This window comes from Podarcis gaigeae (assembly GCF_964106915.1).
Source record: "Podarcis gaigeae genome assembly, chromosome: 7".
NCBI lineage: Eukaryota > Metazoa > Chordata > Lepidosauria > Squamata > Lacertidae > Podarcis > Podarcis gaigeae.
The window spans coordinates 76090677-76104577 of record NC_139683.1 but is presented as its reverse complement, the minus strand read 5'-3'; the positions used below and the strand labels follow the sequence as shown (position 1 = coordinate 76104577).

General features: G+C 41.4%; 1 protein-coding gene across 3 annotated transcripts in view; it reads right to left on the bottom strand.

The window, feature by feature from the left end:
- Window positions 1-13901, bottom strand: part of MYO10 (myosin X) — a 190018-nt gene that overhangs the window by 70412 nt on the left and 105705 nt on the right. For 2 of the 3 annotated variants that reach the window (XM_083747119.1, XM_083747118.1), the window contains exons 5-14: window positions 9356-9490; window positions 7086-7210; window positions 6476-6489; window positions 6296-6380; window positions 4171-4274; window positions 3234-3363; window positions 2683-2801; window positions 1109-1255; window positions 355-455; window positions 78-144 (exon numbers count right to left, since the gene is read on the bottom strand). In XM_083747119.1, the coding sequence (XP_083603245.1) occupies window positions 78-144; window positions 355-455; window positions 1109-1255; window positions 2683-2801; window positions 3234-3363; window positions 4171-4274; window positions 6296-6380; window positions 6476-6489; window positions 7086-7210; window positions 9356-9490 (1027 nt within the window). The remainder of the gene's footprint in view (window positions 1-77; window positions 145-354; window positions 456-1108; window positions 1256-2682; window positions 2802-3233; window positions 3364-4170; window positions 4275-6295; window positions 6381-6475; window positions 6490-7085; window positions 7211-9355; window positions 9491-13901) is intronic. The other variant, XM_083747120.1, reaches the window with a different exon arrangement.

Sequence of the window (13901 nt, the reverse complement as noted above, 5' to 3'; positions counted from 1 at the left end):
CGGAAAAATACGGTAGCTAAATTTGTATAAACTCAGTTCAAGATACTGCACATCACACCTTATTAAAAAATGTTTACCTTTTCAATAAGATCCAAGCACTCCCCATTATCTGTCCAATTGATGTCTTCCCATGGGAGTCCTTCTCTAAGAGAGACCAAGAGACACATTTTATTACAATTATCAGACACAAAGATTTTTGGTCCACTTATTAGGAATGGTGAATGGCAATCAGCTTGTTTTAAAATAATAGTGAAATGAACTGCATGATGGTCCGTAATACCTCTATCGAGCTGAGCATCAAAATAAAAATGTAAAGGGCAGTAGGGGTGGAGAAAAGCCTTTTGCAGTTCTTACCTGCTGTATTCCAACTGCTCTAATGAAAAAATGTGCTTGTTGAAATACTCCTGAAGCTTTTCGTTTGCATAGTTAATATTGAACTGCTCAAAGCGATTAACCTGGAAAGGAACAAAAGATGTTCAGGTAATAAAAACAACACATAGAGGCGTAACTTTTATTTCTACGCCACTTTTCTACAGTTAAAATCGTGCTCAAGAACATGGAAAAAATACGTAACTACAATATAACAAAAGTCACCATAAACAATAAGTAAAACATTCTAAAATACACAACCAAACCGAACAATTTCCACGTGAATCACGACAAGATCTAGAAGGCAGATACAAACAAACCAACAGCAACAACCCCCTGTAACAAAACCCCCCCAAACAACACCCCAGCCCCCAAAACACCCTCAGCAACAGGCAATTCTAGTTACCGTATTTTTCGCTCTATAAGACGCACCAGACCACAAGGCGCACCTAGTTTTTGGAGGAGGAAAACAAGAAAAAAAAAAAATTCTGAATCTCAGAAGCCAGAATAGTAAGAGGGATCGCTGCGCAGTGAAAGCAGCAATCCCTCTTGCTGTTCTGCCTTCTGGGATAGCTGCGCAGCCTGCATTCGCTCCATAAGACACACACACATTTCCCCTTACTTTTTAGGAGGGAAAAAGTGAGTCTTATAGAGCAAAAAATATGGTAAGTTATGGAGGAATGAGCCAAACGGTGAACACCAAAAAAGGATAAGCCAAGTGGAAAGCTTTGGAACATACCTCAAAATTTTCAAATCCAAAGATGTCCAAAATTCCAATGGACTTGAAGTCGTCTTTGCCTTTTATTCTGCTGTTGATTTTTTTAATAACCCAGGCAAAGCACTGGGAATAAAGTGCCATAGCTGCTGAATCTCTGTTCTCTATTGCCTGGAAAGAGGTAAGGCAGAGCAGGTCAATTGTCACACACAAACAGATTTTTGACAAAACGTCCTTTACGCAGTATTACTCAAAGCACGGGACAAACAGAAATAACAAGCGTACTCTGATTTTTACACACAGAATTACTCGTGCTCCACTGCTTTCCTCTAAAACCGTGGTTCCCAACGTGGGGCACACGCCCCACAGGGGGGCAATTTGATTTTTAAGGGGGGCAATTTGAGAATGAGTTATTAACAGTGAGTTATTAACAATGAGTTATTAACACCCGTCAATTTGACGAGTAACATTGAGGAGATAGCAGTGGTGCTCTCTTCAGAGTTTCACGAGCAGGTCCTACATCAAGCATAGGCAAACTCGGCCCTCCAGATGTTTTGGGATTACAACTCCCACCATCCATAGCTAACAGGACCAGTGGTCAGGGATGATGGGAATTGTAGTCTCAAAACATCTGGAGGGCCGAGTTTGCCTGTGCCTGTCCTACAACTTTAACAGTCTTCTCTGTCCTTCGGTCATGTCAATATATCAATGTATTGTCCCAAACCAGTTTGAAGTCCCTATCGTGATATTGGTTTCATAGTTTTTGACCTGGCAATATATCGTGAATCATGGTGTTCGTGTGTGTGCTATGCAAAAATCACAATATGGGGGAAACCGCAAAGCCAGTCAATGCCTCTACATAGCTCCATCCTTATTTCAGACTTATGGTATATTGCAATATTTAAGTGGTGATATCTTCGTCTTCTTTGGCGATCACTCGTAGCCAATATTGTCTTCCATGAACATGGTCTTAACAGTGAGTCCATAAGTGAATCTGAAGGCCAATTCTGGAACCACACATCCTTCCACAGGAGGGACATAGGTTTCTAGGCAGGAGTTGATCAAATGTGCCTTCCTCTTAGCACATTTCTCCCTTTCATCCTGAGTTCAAGTGTCTTCAAAGGAACCTTTGGTAAAGGCTGTTCTCCAATTGGGAGCGCTCACAGGCCAGTGTTTCCCAGTTGTTGGTGTTTACACTACATTTTTAAAGATTTGCCTTGAGAGAGTCTTTAAACCTCTTTTGTTGATCACCAGCATTACGCTTCCCATTTTAAAGTTTGGAACAGAGTAGTTGCTTTGGAAGGCGATAATCAGGCATCCGCACAACATGACCAGTCCAACGAAGTTGACGTTGAAGAATCACAATATATCACGATGCTGAAAGCCAGGTATCATCCAGTCGTACTGTTCGCCTCCACACAGTTCCATCCTTATTTCAGACACTGTGATTTATCGCTATATTGTGGTGTTTTAGCTGGCTATATAGCGCAATGTTGAAAACCAGATCTCACAAAGCCTTGGTATGACCAGACAGCCAAAGCCAGATATTCTAAAAACAGGATACACAAGTAAAATACCCCAGAGTAACTTCACTGTACCTGTTGTACACTGAGAGGTGTCAGAATTTCTTCTCCCCTGAGTATCATTGATCTCTGTGTCAATGCTTCTGTCAGCTGCGTTGAGTCCAACCCAAGTAACTCTGCCGATCTACCCAGAGCTACCAGAAGACAGAGATGATGAATGAAAGTTTAAAAACTAATAGAATTATGCACGGACAAACACAGCAACGTCTCATGGGTTGGCAAGGAAAACCTAAGGCTCCCTGTAGGGCAAAGACAAAGCGATGGCCTAATAAGCAGTTCATAATTCACAGATGTCTATTTCCCTTCAACTGACTGCACATATTAACTCACGTCGTTTTTCCTTTCTAGGGAGAACGATCCAAATTTATTTTCAGAGCCGATCAATGCCAATTATGAAAATTGGATTGGGGTCTTGACAAGGAGGTGATTTGCTGGCTTTAAATTGATATTTTTTTTTAAAGTCGCCTGTGGCAGTTCGATTTTTGAACCAAAAAGGCAGTATATAAATATTCCTAGTAAACAACACTTATACCAAATACCAAAGGAAGCAGCCATCTTTTTTTCACCTGTTTTGAAGGACACCTGTGCTCCACCCGCGGTAATAAATTCAATGTTGCCTAGGTGCAAAACACCAGCAAGCAGCCTGAGAACATCTCGCACCTCTTCTGTGGTAAACTGCATCACTTCCATTGCAGTCTAGGGGAGGGAAAACATGAGACCTTGAGATGGTTAACACAACACATTTCCCCACCTCTCCATGTTGAATTCAGCGAAGGCTCTACATGAGTGGAACAACTTCCATTCAGGCAATGGAATTTCCCCTGCTGCTGCTCCCAAAATCTGTTCTGGTTACGCCAATCCCCGGAGCAGTTGTATGGTGGGGATCACAGAGGGAGGAGAGGGAGAGGAAGTTCAGTTGTACGAGTGAAAGTCAGTCTATTCATGCTATGACTTCACTGGATACCACTCATAGCCAGGAGCTATTATTGCAATGGCAATTGTTCAGGCTTAGTCTCAGGAGAGTGAAAATGGCGGACCCAAGAGGCTCAGTGGTTTAGACCACAGCGCCACTAAACAGTGGGTATGACTCCAACAACCTGTAGCTTTGTCGCAGATGTTGCCACTCAAATAGGGTTGGGAAGATTTAGATCATTGTTTCCCAAACATGGGTCCCCATCTGTTTTGGAGCTACAACTCTCATCATCCCTAGCAAGCAAGACCAGTGGTCAGGAATGATAGGAATTGTAGTCCAAAAACAGATGGATTCCCAAATTTGGGAAACAGTGATTTTTAAAACCTTCTATCCTCTGAAGTGGTGCAGTTCAGGGAGGTTGTGCTGTGCTTTTCTGATGATGGTACACAAAATTGCCACAAGGGCTGTGAGGTTCCTTTACAGAACCTTGTCATTGTTAGCAGACAATCTCAACTTCAAAGTGACTGCCACATCAAAAGAATATGTGACGTTACTGGTCGATCCGTAAAGAAGAGGCATGTCGAACTCACAATGACTTCTTTGAAGGATTCCTTGTCATTGATTGTCTTGTCCGCTACACATCCAGATTGGTTCAGGTAGTGATAGTTCTCTGGTACAGATAGGTAAAATGCATCTGGAAACAGGAAAAACAGTTAATTCATACTGTTAATTTAAATTAAGGAAAAGTTGCTTAAATCACACAAGAGAAGAAACACCAAATAATACTGTCCATTATGTGCAATGTTTCTCCATGATAGGTTAACATAAAGAGGTAATTTTAGGTGGCAATAGCAGCTACCCAAAAGTGATGCTTGCGTACATGAGAAATGCATACCAAATGCATTCCTCGAGAATAAAATTTCTCTTTGTGAAATTCTCCGGCTTAGTCTCGGGAAATTTCCAGTGACAGAGTGTATCACAAAACAACCGCTCTGTTTGCCATTCCTGCGTTGATTTGACACACAGGTAGACTGCTCTGTGTGTGTGTACTTTGAGAATAGAGCCTGGAGGCAGATAGAGATACAGAAGGAGAATGCAAAAGGTGATACCATGTCTGGGATGAAGGGGAATGCAGAATGTTTGTTGCAACTGCAATGCTGTGAACTGCCCTGAAATCTTTTGATGAAGGGCGATTTATAAATTTAATAAATAAAATAAATAAATAATGCATATCAGGTACCTTTTTTTCTCTCTTTGGAAAATTTATTTTTTTGGTTTTTCAAATTAAAATTTTACAGAGATACAGTGGTACCTCGGTTGTTGAGCATAAACCATTCCGGAAGACCGTTCGACTTCTGAAACGTTCGACAACCAAGGCGCAATGGGCGGCCGGCAAATTCCATTGAGAAAATGAAGAAACATGTCTCGGAAGTTGTTCGATTTCTGAGGCGTGTTCAAAAATGGAAGCATTCACTTCCGGGTTTTTGGTGTTTGGGTTGCAAATCGTTCAGCTTCCGAGACACTCAAAAACCCGAGGTTCCACTGTATATTAATATAAATCATAAAAACAAGATTCCAAGGAATCTCCTGGACTTCCATCCTCCCCTTTGTGGGTCCTAATATTAATCATTTCCTCCCACATAGTTTATGATACTCCAAATCCTTTGCCTCTTCCATTATGTCCAGAATTCAACCTTAAACTACAAGTGATCTTCCTTCCAATCATACTAATGATTTTAACTGTTTACGATGGTCTTTAAGATAAGTTATAAATTTCCCCCATTCCTTATCTTCCTGATTTCTGACTCTTCCGGTCAATTTTGCCATTTCAGCATAGTCCATTAACTTCATCTGCTATTCTTCTCTGGTAGGAACATGTCAGGGAACTGCCATCGGAGCCAGAGGCGGAGGGAAGGCTCCAGAGGGATGCCGGAGAGGGTCCCAGTAGGGAGACAGGCAGCCCATCTGCTGGGGAAGGAAACCAGCGTAACACCAGTGGAGAAGGGGGGCAGATGGGGGAATCGGAGAGGAGGCTCCAGGACTCTCCACCAGACCAGAGGGGAGAGCACGGGTACTCCGCTGCCCACGCCCTCCCTGCGCAGAAGACCTCCGCGCAGGGAGAGTAGGAGGAAATTTGGCGTCAAAGAACTTCTTTGCTGGAAGAAGTTCAAGAAACGCCCACTGACGGATTCTGCCAGCAACTGAGACAGCCACGAAGTGAAAGGCTGTCCAGACAGAAAGGGTTCAACCAGGTAACCTAGCCAGGAGTGGCGGCAACTTACGCACGAGCAACCCCTAGAACCATTACAGAACATCTTCAAAGTTAGTACCTTTTCAATGTGGTACTAAGTTTACCAATACAAACCCAATGGGTCTTACTCAGATTAGACAATTAGGTTCAGACTATGCAACCTAGTTCTTAGAGCAGATTGTGCCCAATTGTCTGGTGCACACATAAGTATAGACTTGGGGAGGAAGTGGGATTTGGAGAGACTTTTGGTATGATGGGATGTATTGTGATTACCACCTATCTTTGTTAGGCAATCATTTTCTCTATATATAACATAACGCAACATAGCACTCTTTAATTATTTTCTTACATCATACATTTAAAAAAATACTAGGATCATGAAATGCTGGTGGTGGAAATCTTAGGAAAAATCTCCGTCCAAGGGGCACTGTAAACCATTATTCAAGCAGAAGACTGCCTCTCACCTTTCTTTTCTCCCTCAATCCCCGCCAGCAGGGCATAGAATATGTGATAATTTCTCTCTCCTGGATTTTGCCTTACTACTCGATTCTACAAGAGAAAACATATTTAGAGATCTGTTTGACAGGTAGGTGAGATTCTCAGCGCAATCCTTTACATTGAAAGAAATCAAAATGCTGACTTACCTTCTCTAATAAATCTTCAGCAGGAAACAGGTAGAAAAGTCAAGGAACAGAACATTTCATTTGACCGTGTGAGGAGGTTGGGGTGAACTAAAGGCTATATATTAATTTCCTAGCAGACTTGCACGAGCCAACGTTTGCGTCCATCCTTTTTATTTTATTTTAACGTAAACCTAAGACTGTCATTGGGTGAGTATTTTAATTGGCATCTGTTTATTTGCCACAAAATTCAGTGGCCCAGTTCACACATCATGGTAAAGAATAGTTAATGGTTTACCCTGACCATGGAAATCACTCTAGAGCAAGCAATTCCTGGCTTAAGTGTTACACATCAACCAGAGAACTAAGGTTTGTTTCACTCACATAAACCATGGTCAGTAACAGACTTTAGAAACAAAATTCTTTCACTGCAGAATTTCAGGATGATCTAGGATAAAAAATACATAGGTTTGGTACTAAGAATATGAACTGGTTTTTATAGATTTTTGCATTCTAACTTAAGAACTTGGAATGTGTATCGAAAGAGAGGCAACATCTTCTTTGCTTGTTGTATAAAAATGCACACAGTTGTCATACTGTAAATATTAGGGCAATCACAGAGGACAAAGGATACAATCTACAATTTTTCCTCCCTGAATGTTGCCTTTCTGACAGAAATTCAACTGAATGAATTTCCCAAAGCGACTTGAGTTGTTGTTGTAAACAGTCTTTGCGTTGCCAAAAGCTTCCATAATTGGGCTGTGGAAAAAATAAAAATAGATAACAAATGTACTGGCTGTTTGAGTAAGAATAAACATTGTTTACTAGAACTTTGATTTAAAAAAAAAGTCTATTCAGTGTAAAGTACTGCCAACTAACTCCTTAATCTTTAATTTTTGTCTCCTAGACAATGCACTTTAATTCCACAGATAGGGGATTGCATACCTGAATGTTCCTACCAAAGGGAAAAAATCCCTCCACACAGAAAACAAAGAGGCAGACTAGAACCGTTTTTCTTTGACATCTAATCTGCTTGCTTTGTTTAATGTGAGCAGATTTATATATGGGGAAGCATTTAATCAAGCTATCTCGGAACTGCAAATGGAATATTCCATAAACAGTTTAAGCTAGTGCAGCTTGACTTAAGTGTAAAACCATGGGCAAAACCAAAAAACTAAGTGTGCCGAGATACCCTGTTATTAATCTGAGCCAATCTCCAATCTGTGCTTCTGTAACTCTGGATAATGTATTTCTATACCCTCAGGTTTTATTTCCACATCCTCAGTATATTTTCCATTGTTGTTCAATCCTTGCTCCCTAGTGCAGATCAACTGGTGAGTGTTCAGTTGTCCATTCTGTTCTCCTTAACTGCCTTTCCTTAGTCTTCTCTTAATCGTTACATTTTAAAAATTATTATTATTATTAATATTAATATTTTGACAAAGTAATAAATAAGAATAAAAATGTGCATCCCACCCACGAGACCATTCTACTGCAACTATCCAACCTCCCAAATTTTCAACACCTCTTACGACGGTTTGACCCCTTTCTGTTTTAACACTACAAATTCAACAAACACCCTCCATATCTCCCCAAAATTATTTCTTCTGCGTATTCCCCGCCTTACCTTAATGGCACATGTTAATTTATCATCAGTAGCTATATCCCACACCTCTTTATACTATTCTTCCATTTTCTATTCTGCTTGCCCCTTCCACTTCCTGGCTATAATAATTTGTGCAGCTGTCAATAAATTTGTGAGCAAGTAGTCTTCACTTTTCGTCTTCCTTCTCTCCACTTTTGTCCATCTGTCCTTCCCCCATCCCTCTTTTCAAATGTACCCCAAGCTCTTTTCAAATATGTCCTCAAGCTCACCAGCTCCTAGCCTGGCCTGCTACCAAAGGTCTACCATCATTACATTACATTCCCAATTCCCATAAGCCGTTCATTCATTGACCCACCACACCCTAAATTTCCACATCCAGTAAGGACACCATATAAACAGTAACACTTCAGTTAGACATATTTTGGGTCTGATGCAGTAAAACAAACATCTCCCCCCCCCCATTACGCTTAAAAACCTGACCATATTGATTTGTCCCCCTGTCCCTGCTAAGCAGTAGCATTGCTGCCCCCCAGGTAGAAAAGGCTACAGAGCTGTAATTACTCTAAACCAGTTATTATAAATAGTCCAAGGATGCTGTAAAGAGATTCTGCAGCATCCGTGTGACCTCTGTTGCACCCTTAACCTCTCTCTTTTTTGATTTGCTCATTGATCTTTGAAACCTGCAATTAGAACGCAGGCATTTTCAAAGGAAGACAACTTATTTAAGCTAGAGACGCACACGGCAACATCAATGAATGAATCATTAATTATACACACGGGTAAATTATACGCGCAACCAAACAACATCTGCCCAAAAATAATAATACACCCCACAAAAAGGCTTCTTTCTTGCAATGATGTCTTACGCCCCGGAAAACTCATGAGAAGGAAAGTCCTAGGATAGTGGCTCAGATTGCATATACAGGAGGGTTGCTAAGCACCTGGCAGGCTAAAATATAGGCTCGGCTACCAGAATTCTGACTATAAAATATGGATTTTATGGAAGAAAAACAAAACTTACTTCCATTTGAATTTTAAAGTGTTCGATGCATCCAACAAGTGAAGCCATCTGCATTTGTATGATCACTTAAATGTACTACCATAGTTTAGAAAATGTTCAGTCATCATCATCATAATTTATTATTTATACCCCGCTCATCTGTGCTTGTTGGGTTGTTTACCTGTCCCTGGTACTGCCAGTTTTGTTTTCTAAGCAGACAACAGTCAACCCCGAAATATCTTCCTTCCATGTATCTTCCCTACTGCCTGTAAGAAAGGTGAGGCTATGAACACAGTACCTGCTCTCCAAAATTGCTTGTTCCACACTAGATGTTTTCTCTTTGCGAGAGAGTTCCAGCGAATGTTGGCTCACAGCGGACAAAAACTTGAGTATCAGCTTTGTGCTCTCTGTTTTGCCAGCACCACTCTCACCGCTGGAAGACAAAAGGAAAACAAGACTTAATGTACCAATGATCTCATACCTTGAAAATTCAAGAAGACTTGCTGGACGTTTATTGAAAAAGGCTTTCTATGTCTGTGAGTGGCAGTAATTATGATTTCATTTTTTTAAAAATAATGCTTTTTCCTTCATTTTTTGTTAGCCATTGCAAGAGCATATTGCTGGCTAGTGAACCAGGATATACATTTTAAATAAATAAATAATATTTATTGTTAGACGCAGTCTGAGAAATGGTATCCAGGTAGGTAATCAGAAGCAGAGCTTCTGAGAGCTAAGATAAATCAATGTCGCATTTAATAGACTTTGCGCAGAGCCTGAAATCTGAGAACCATATAAATCGGAGAACCAGTCTTTGCTACAACGGATTATGATCACTGCGAACTAAGCTTCTTTGACTGAGAGTTGCTGTTATTTATACTTACACCCCACCCATTAAGAAATAAGAAATGACACTCAACAATATAAGAATGCATCCCCCAAGGTAAAAGTAGCTGGCATCTAAACTATCAGCATCTAAATTACTACACCCCTTGCCCATTCCATGTGGGGAAAAGCTGTATATTTTCATTGGAAGGCCATACAGCTGATTGGTGTGTTTGTGTTTTGCAGCTCCTTTTACAGTGGAAAGTAAACATTAGAGATCCAGTCACATTCATAATTTGGCCACAGATGCACTTGAAAATTGTACCTGCCATTTTGTCCGGTTTCTGATACGTTACGTAACAAGCACTTTTTAAGAATGTTTCGGGTGGTTAGTTATCGCCAGCTTCCTTTTAATCCTCCTCCTCTATCAGCTTTCTCTGCTTTTTGCCATCATATAATAATAATAATTTATTATTTATACCCCGCCCATCTGGCTGGGTTTCCCCAGCCACTCTGGGCGGCTTCTAACTTAATATTAAAAACAATACAGCATCAGACATTAAAAACTTCCCTAAACAGGGCCGCCTTCAGATGTCTTCTAAAAGTCAGATTGTTGTTTATTTCCTTAACATCTGATGGGAGGGCGTTCCACAGGGCGGGCACCACTACCGAGAAGGCCCTCTGCCTGGTTCCCTGTAACCTCACTTCTCGCAGTGAGGGAACAGCCAGAAGGCCCTCGGCCCTGGACCTCAGTGTCCAGGCTGGATGATAGTTCTTCAGGTATACTGGACCGAGGCCGTTTAGGGCTTTGAAGGTCAGAACCAGCACTTTGAATTGTGCTCGGAAACGTACTGGGAGCCAATGAAGATCTTTCAGGACCGGTGTTATATGGTCTTGGTGGCCACTCCCAGTCACCAGTCTAGCTGCCGCATTCTGGATTAATTGCAGTTTCTGGGTCACCTTCAAAGGTAGCCCCACGTAGAGTGCATTGCAGTAGTCCAAGCGGGAGATAACCAGAGCATGCACCACTCTGGCAACAGTCATCTCTTAGATACATGACATATAAATAATCATAATATATTTTGAGGGGGGCAGGTCTGCATCCAATATTTCCACTTATTTACAAAGATAATTTCCACTCAAACACTTCTGGATTAATGTGCTATGAGGGATTACACGCAAAATCTCGAAAGCCACATAATCTCAAACAGCGACATGCCCTTTCGACCAAGGCCATCACATGCAATGCAACAAAAGCAGCACTCTCCAAACACACTTCGGTTCAATCTCTGGGCTCCGTATCTTGCACAATGGGGAAGAGATAAGGCCAACGACTTCGCCAAATCCATCCTTTTATCTTGGTATGTCAGAATAAACCTCCCTGTGGAAAAAGTCTGATGCTTGTCCAAAGAGAAGTTTGCTTTATGTTCCTCTTAAGGCTGAAGAAAGTCTTTGAGGCTTCCAGGAGACGGTTTAAAGGCAACGATACCATAATCAGATACATTTCACATTTAGGGCATAATTGCCTTGGACAAATCATTCCTTCCTGCCATGTCCACCACAATCCTGGCTGCTTTTAAAGGGGGCGGGGAATCTGTTTTTCTTTTAATCACACCCCATGCCCCATACTAGTGCATTAATTATTATTATTATTATTATTATTATTATTATTATTATTATTATTATTTATACCCTGCCCTTCCCGGTTCAGAAAACCGGGCTCAGGGCGGCTAACAACAAATTGAAAACACTTAATTGAAGCAACAAAAAACAGCATAAAATACAGTATAAACGTGAATAACAATAAATTCAGAATTCAAAAATCAATTTAGGGGGGAAATCCATCCAATAAACATTAGATGATCACCAGGACTAGCTGGCTAAATTAGTCCTATTTGGGCCAGCGAGGAGACCAGGAGAGAATTAGCTGTGGGATCCAGAGTGGGTAATCTTCATAAAAAGGGGAGGGGGAGGGAAGGAAGGGGAATAAAAGAGCGGGCTAAGTTCAAATTGAAAGCCAGGCGGAATAGCTCTGTCTTACAGGCCCTGTGGAAAGAAGTTAAATCACCATGCGCAGTTGCCAGGTTGAACCTGTAGTCGCTAGTGGCAACTGCCAGACATTTAATTTTAGCAACCAGCGGGGGAAACCGCCGGCATACTCTGCCAGAGCAAGAAACCACTGGCGGAAAATCACTCTTTTTCAAAATGGCGCCAGGCTGCATCTTCTGCTGGAATGCAGCCTGTGGGTTGGTAGCAAGCTGCTACCAACACAAACTTGCTGCCTGCAACTCCTTCTCTCTCTACAAACCTCTCCTGACTTTGTCAGGTAGCCAGTATAAAAGAAAAATCACTCTTTTTGCCTCTGTGAGTCAGGAAAGCAGAGCTTTGCAGGGTTGCCAGAAATCATGGTTGGTTTGCCAGGCTCCGCCAAAATTTGTAGACCCATTTCTATCGCACTTTAGAAGATTCCTAAGCATCTCAAATATCCTAACTCAGTCACCCCTTACAACAACCCTGTCAAGGAGGCCATGGCTGCAGATGGAGGCTGAAGTAGAGAGAATATTCACTTTGTGACTGAGGTGCTTTGGTTTCGCATTACAGTGGTACCTCGGGTTAAGTACTTAATTCGTTCCAGAGGTCCGTTCTTAACCTGAAACTGTTCTTAACCTGAAGCACCACTTTAGCTAATGGGGCCTCCTGCTGCTGCTGCGCCGCCAGAACATGATTTCTGTTCTTATCCTGAAGCAAAGTTCTTAACCTGAAGCACTATTTCTGGGTTAGTGGAGTATGTAACCTGAAGCGTATGTAACCTGAAGCGTATGTAACCCAAGGTACCACTGTACTTACTGTCTCAGTAAAGTATAGACCTATCTCAGAAGTCAAATGGAATGTGTTCTGCAAGTCCGTTTGACTTCCGAAAAGTTCAGAAACCAAGGTGCAGCTTCCGAATGGTTCCCAATTGCGCAGCCGCTCTGGAAACAATAGTGGAAGCCATGCCCCGCAAAATTTAAAAACTGGAACACTCACTTCTGGTTTTCAATCATTCAGGAGCAGAACATTCGACTCCCGAGGCGTTCAGGAGCTGAGATATGACTGTATTGACTGTTTGAAGTTCACAGCAAATAATAATAATAATAATAATAATAATAATAATAATAATAATAATAATAAATTTATTGTACCCCACCCATATGGCTTGGATTGCCCCAGCCACTCTGTGTGGCTTCCAACAAAATATAGCAAGACAAAACTAAACATCAAACATTAAATGTTTCCCTACACAGGGCTGCCTTCAGATGTCTACGAAAGGTTATATAATTGTTTAATGCTTCAACATCTGATGGGAGGACGTTCTGCGGGGCAGGTGCCACTACCAAGAAGGCCCTGTGCCTGGTTCCCTTCTTGCAGTGAGGGAACCGCCAGGAGGCCCTCAGTGCTGGATCTCAGTGTCCAGGCTGAGCGATGAGGCAGAGACACTCCTTTAGGCACACGGGAGCACTGACCCTCTGCACAAGTTGAAGACAACATCTTAAAAGCAGTCGCCCAATAACCCATTATATTTATATTGTTGCCAAACGTCAGATGGAGAACTTGCTTGAGTCTGCACAAAACCCAAAGCAAAGCTGTAAATAATAAGGCAATCCGCTAGAGGGCACTTGCTTCCTTTTAGATGCCACCCCCAAATCCAAATGAATCACTTTGCTTCTAGCATTCATTACTTGCAGACAAGCAAGTTACAAGGCATACAAGGCATGCCATACTAATGTTGGTGCCGTTCACCTGACATCACCCTCTTTGAATTCAATGGATTAAATATGAAGACATAATAATAATCATCTGTTCCTTAGCAGGTCTTAAAATTAGGTAAATACAACCTCAGTTGAACAGCAGCACATGACATATTACAACGTGTCATGATTTATTTAACAGAAATAAAGCCAAAATTGAGAAATCACGTGTGGAAAAACTAAGTATACCCTTACTACTTCCATAGGATTGATTTTATATGAAAAGTTTATTAA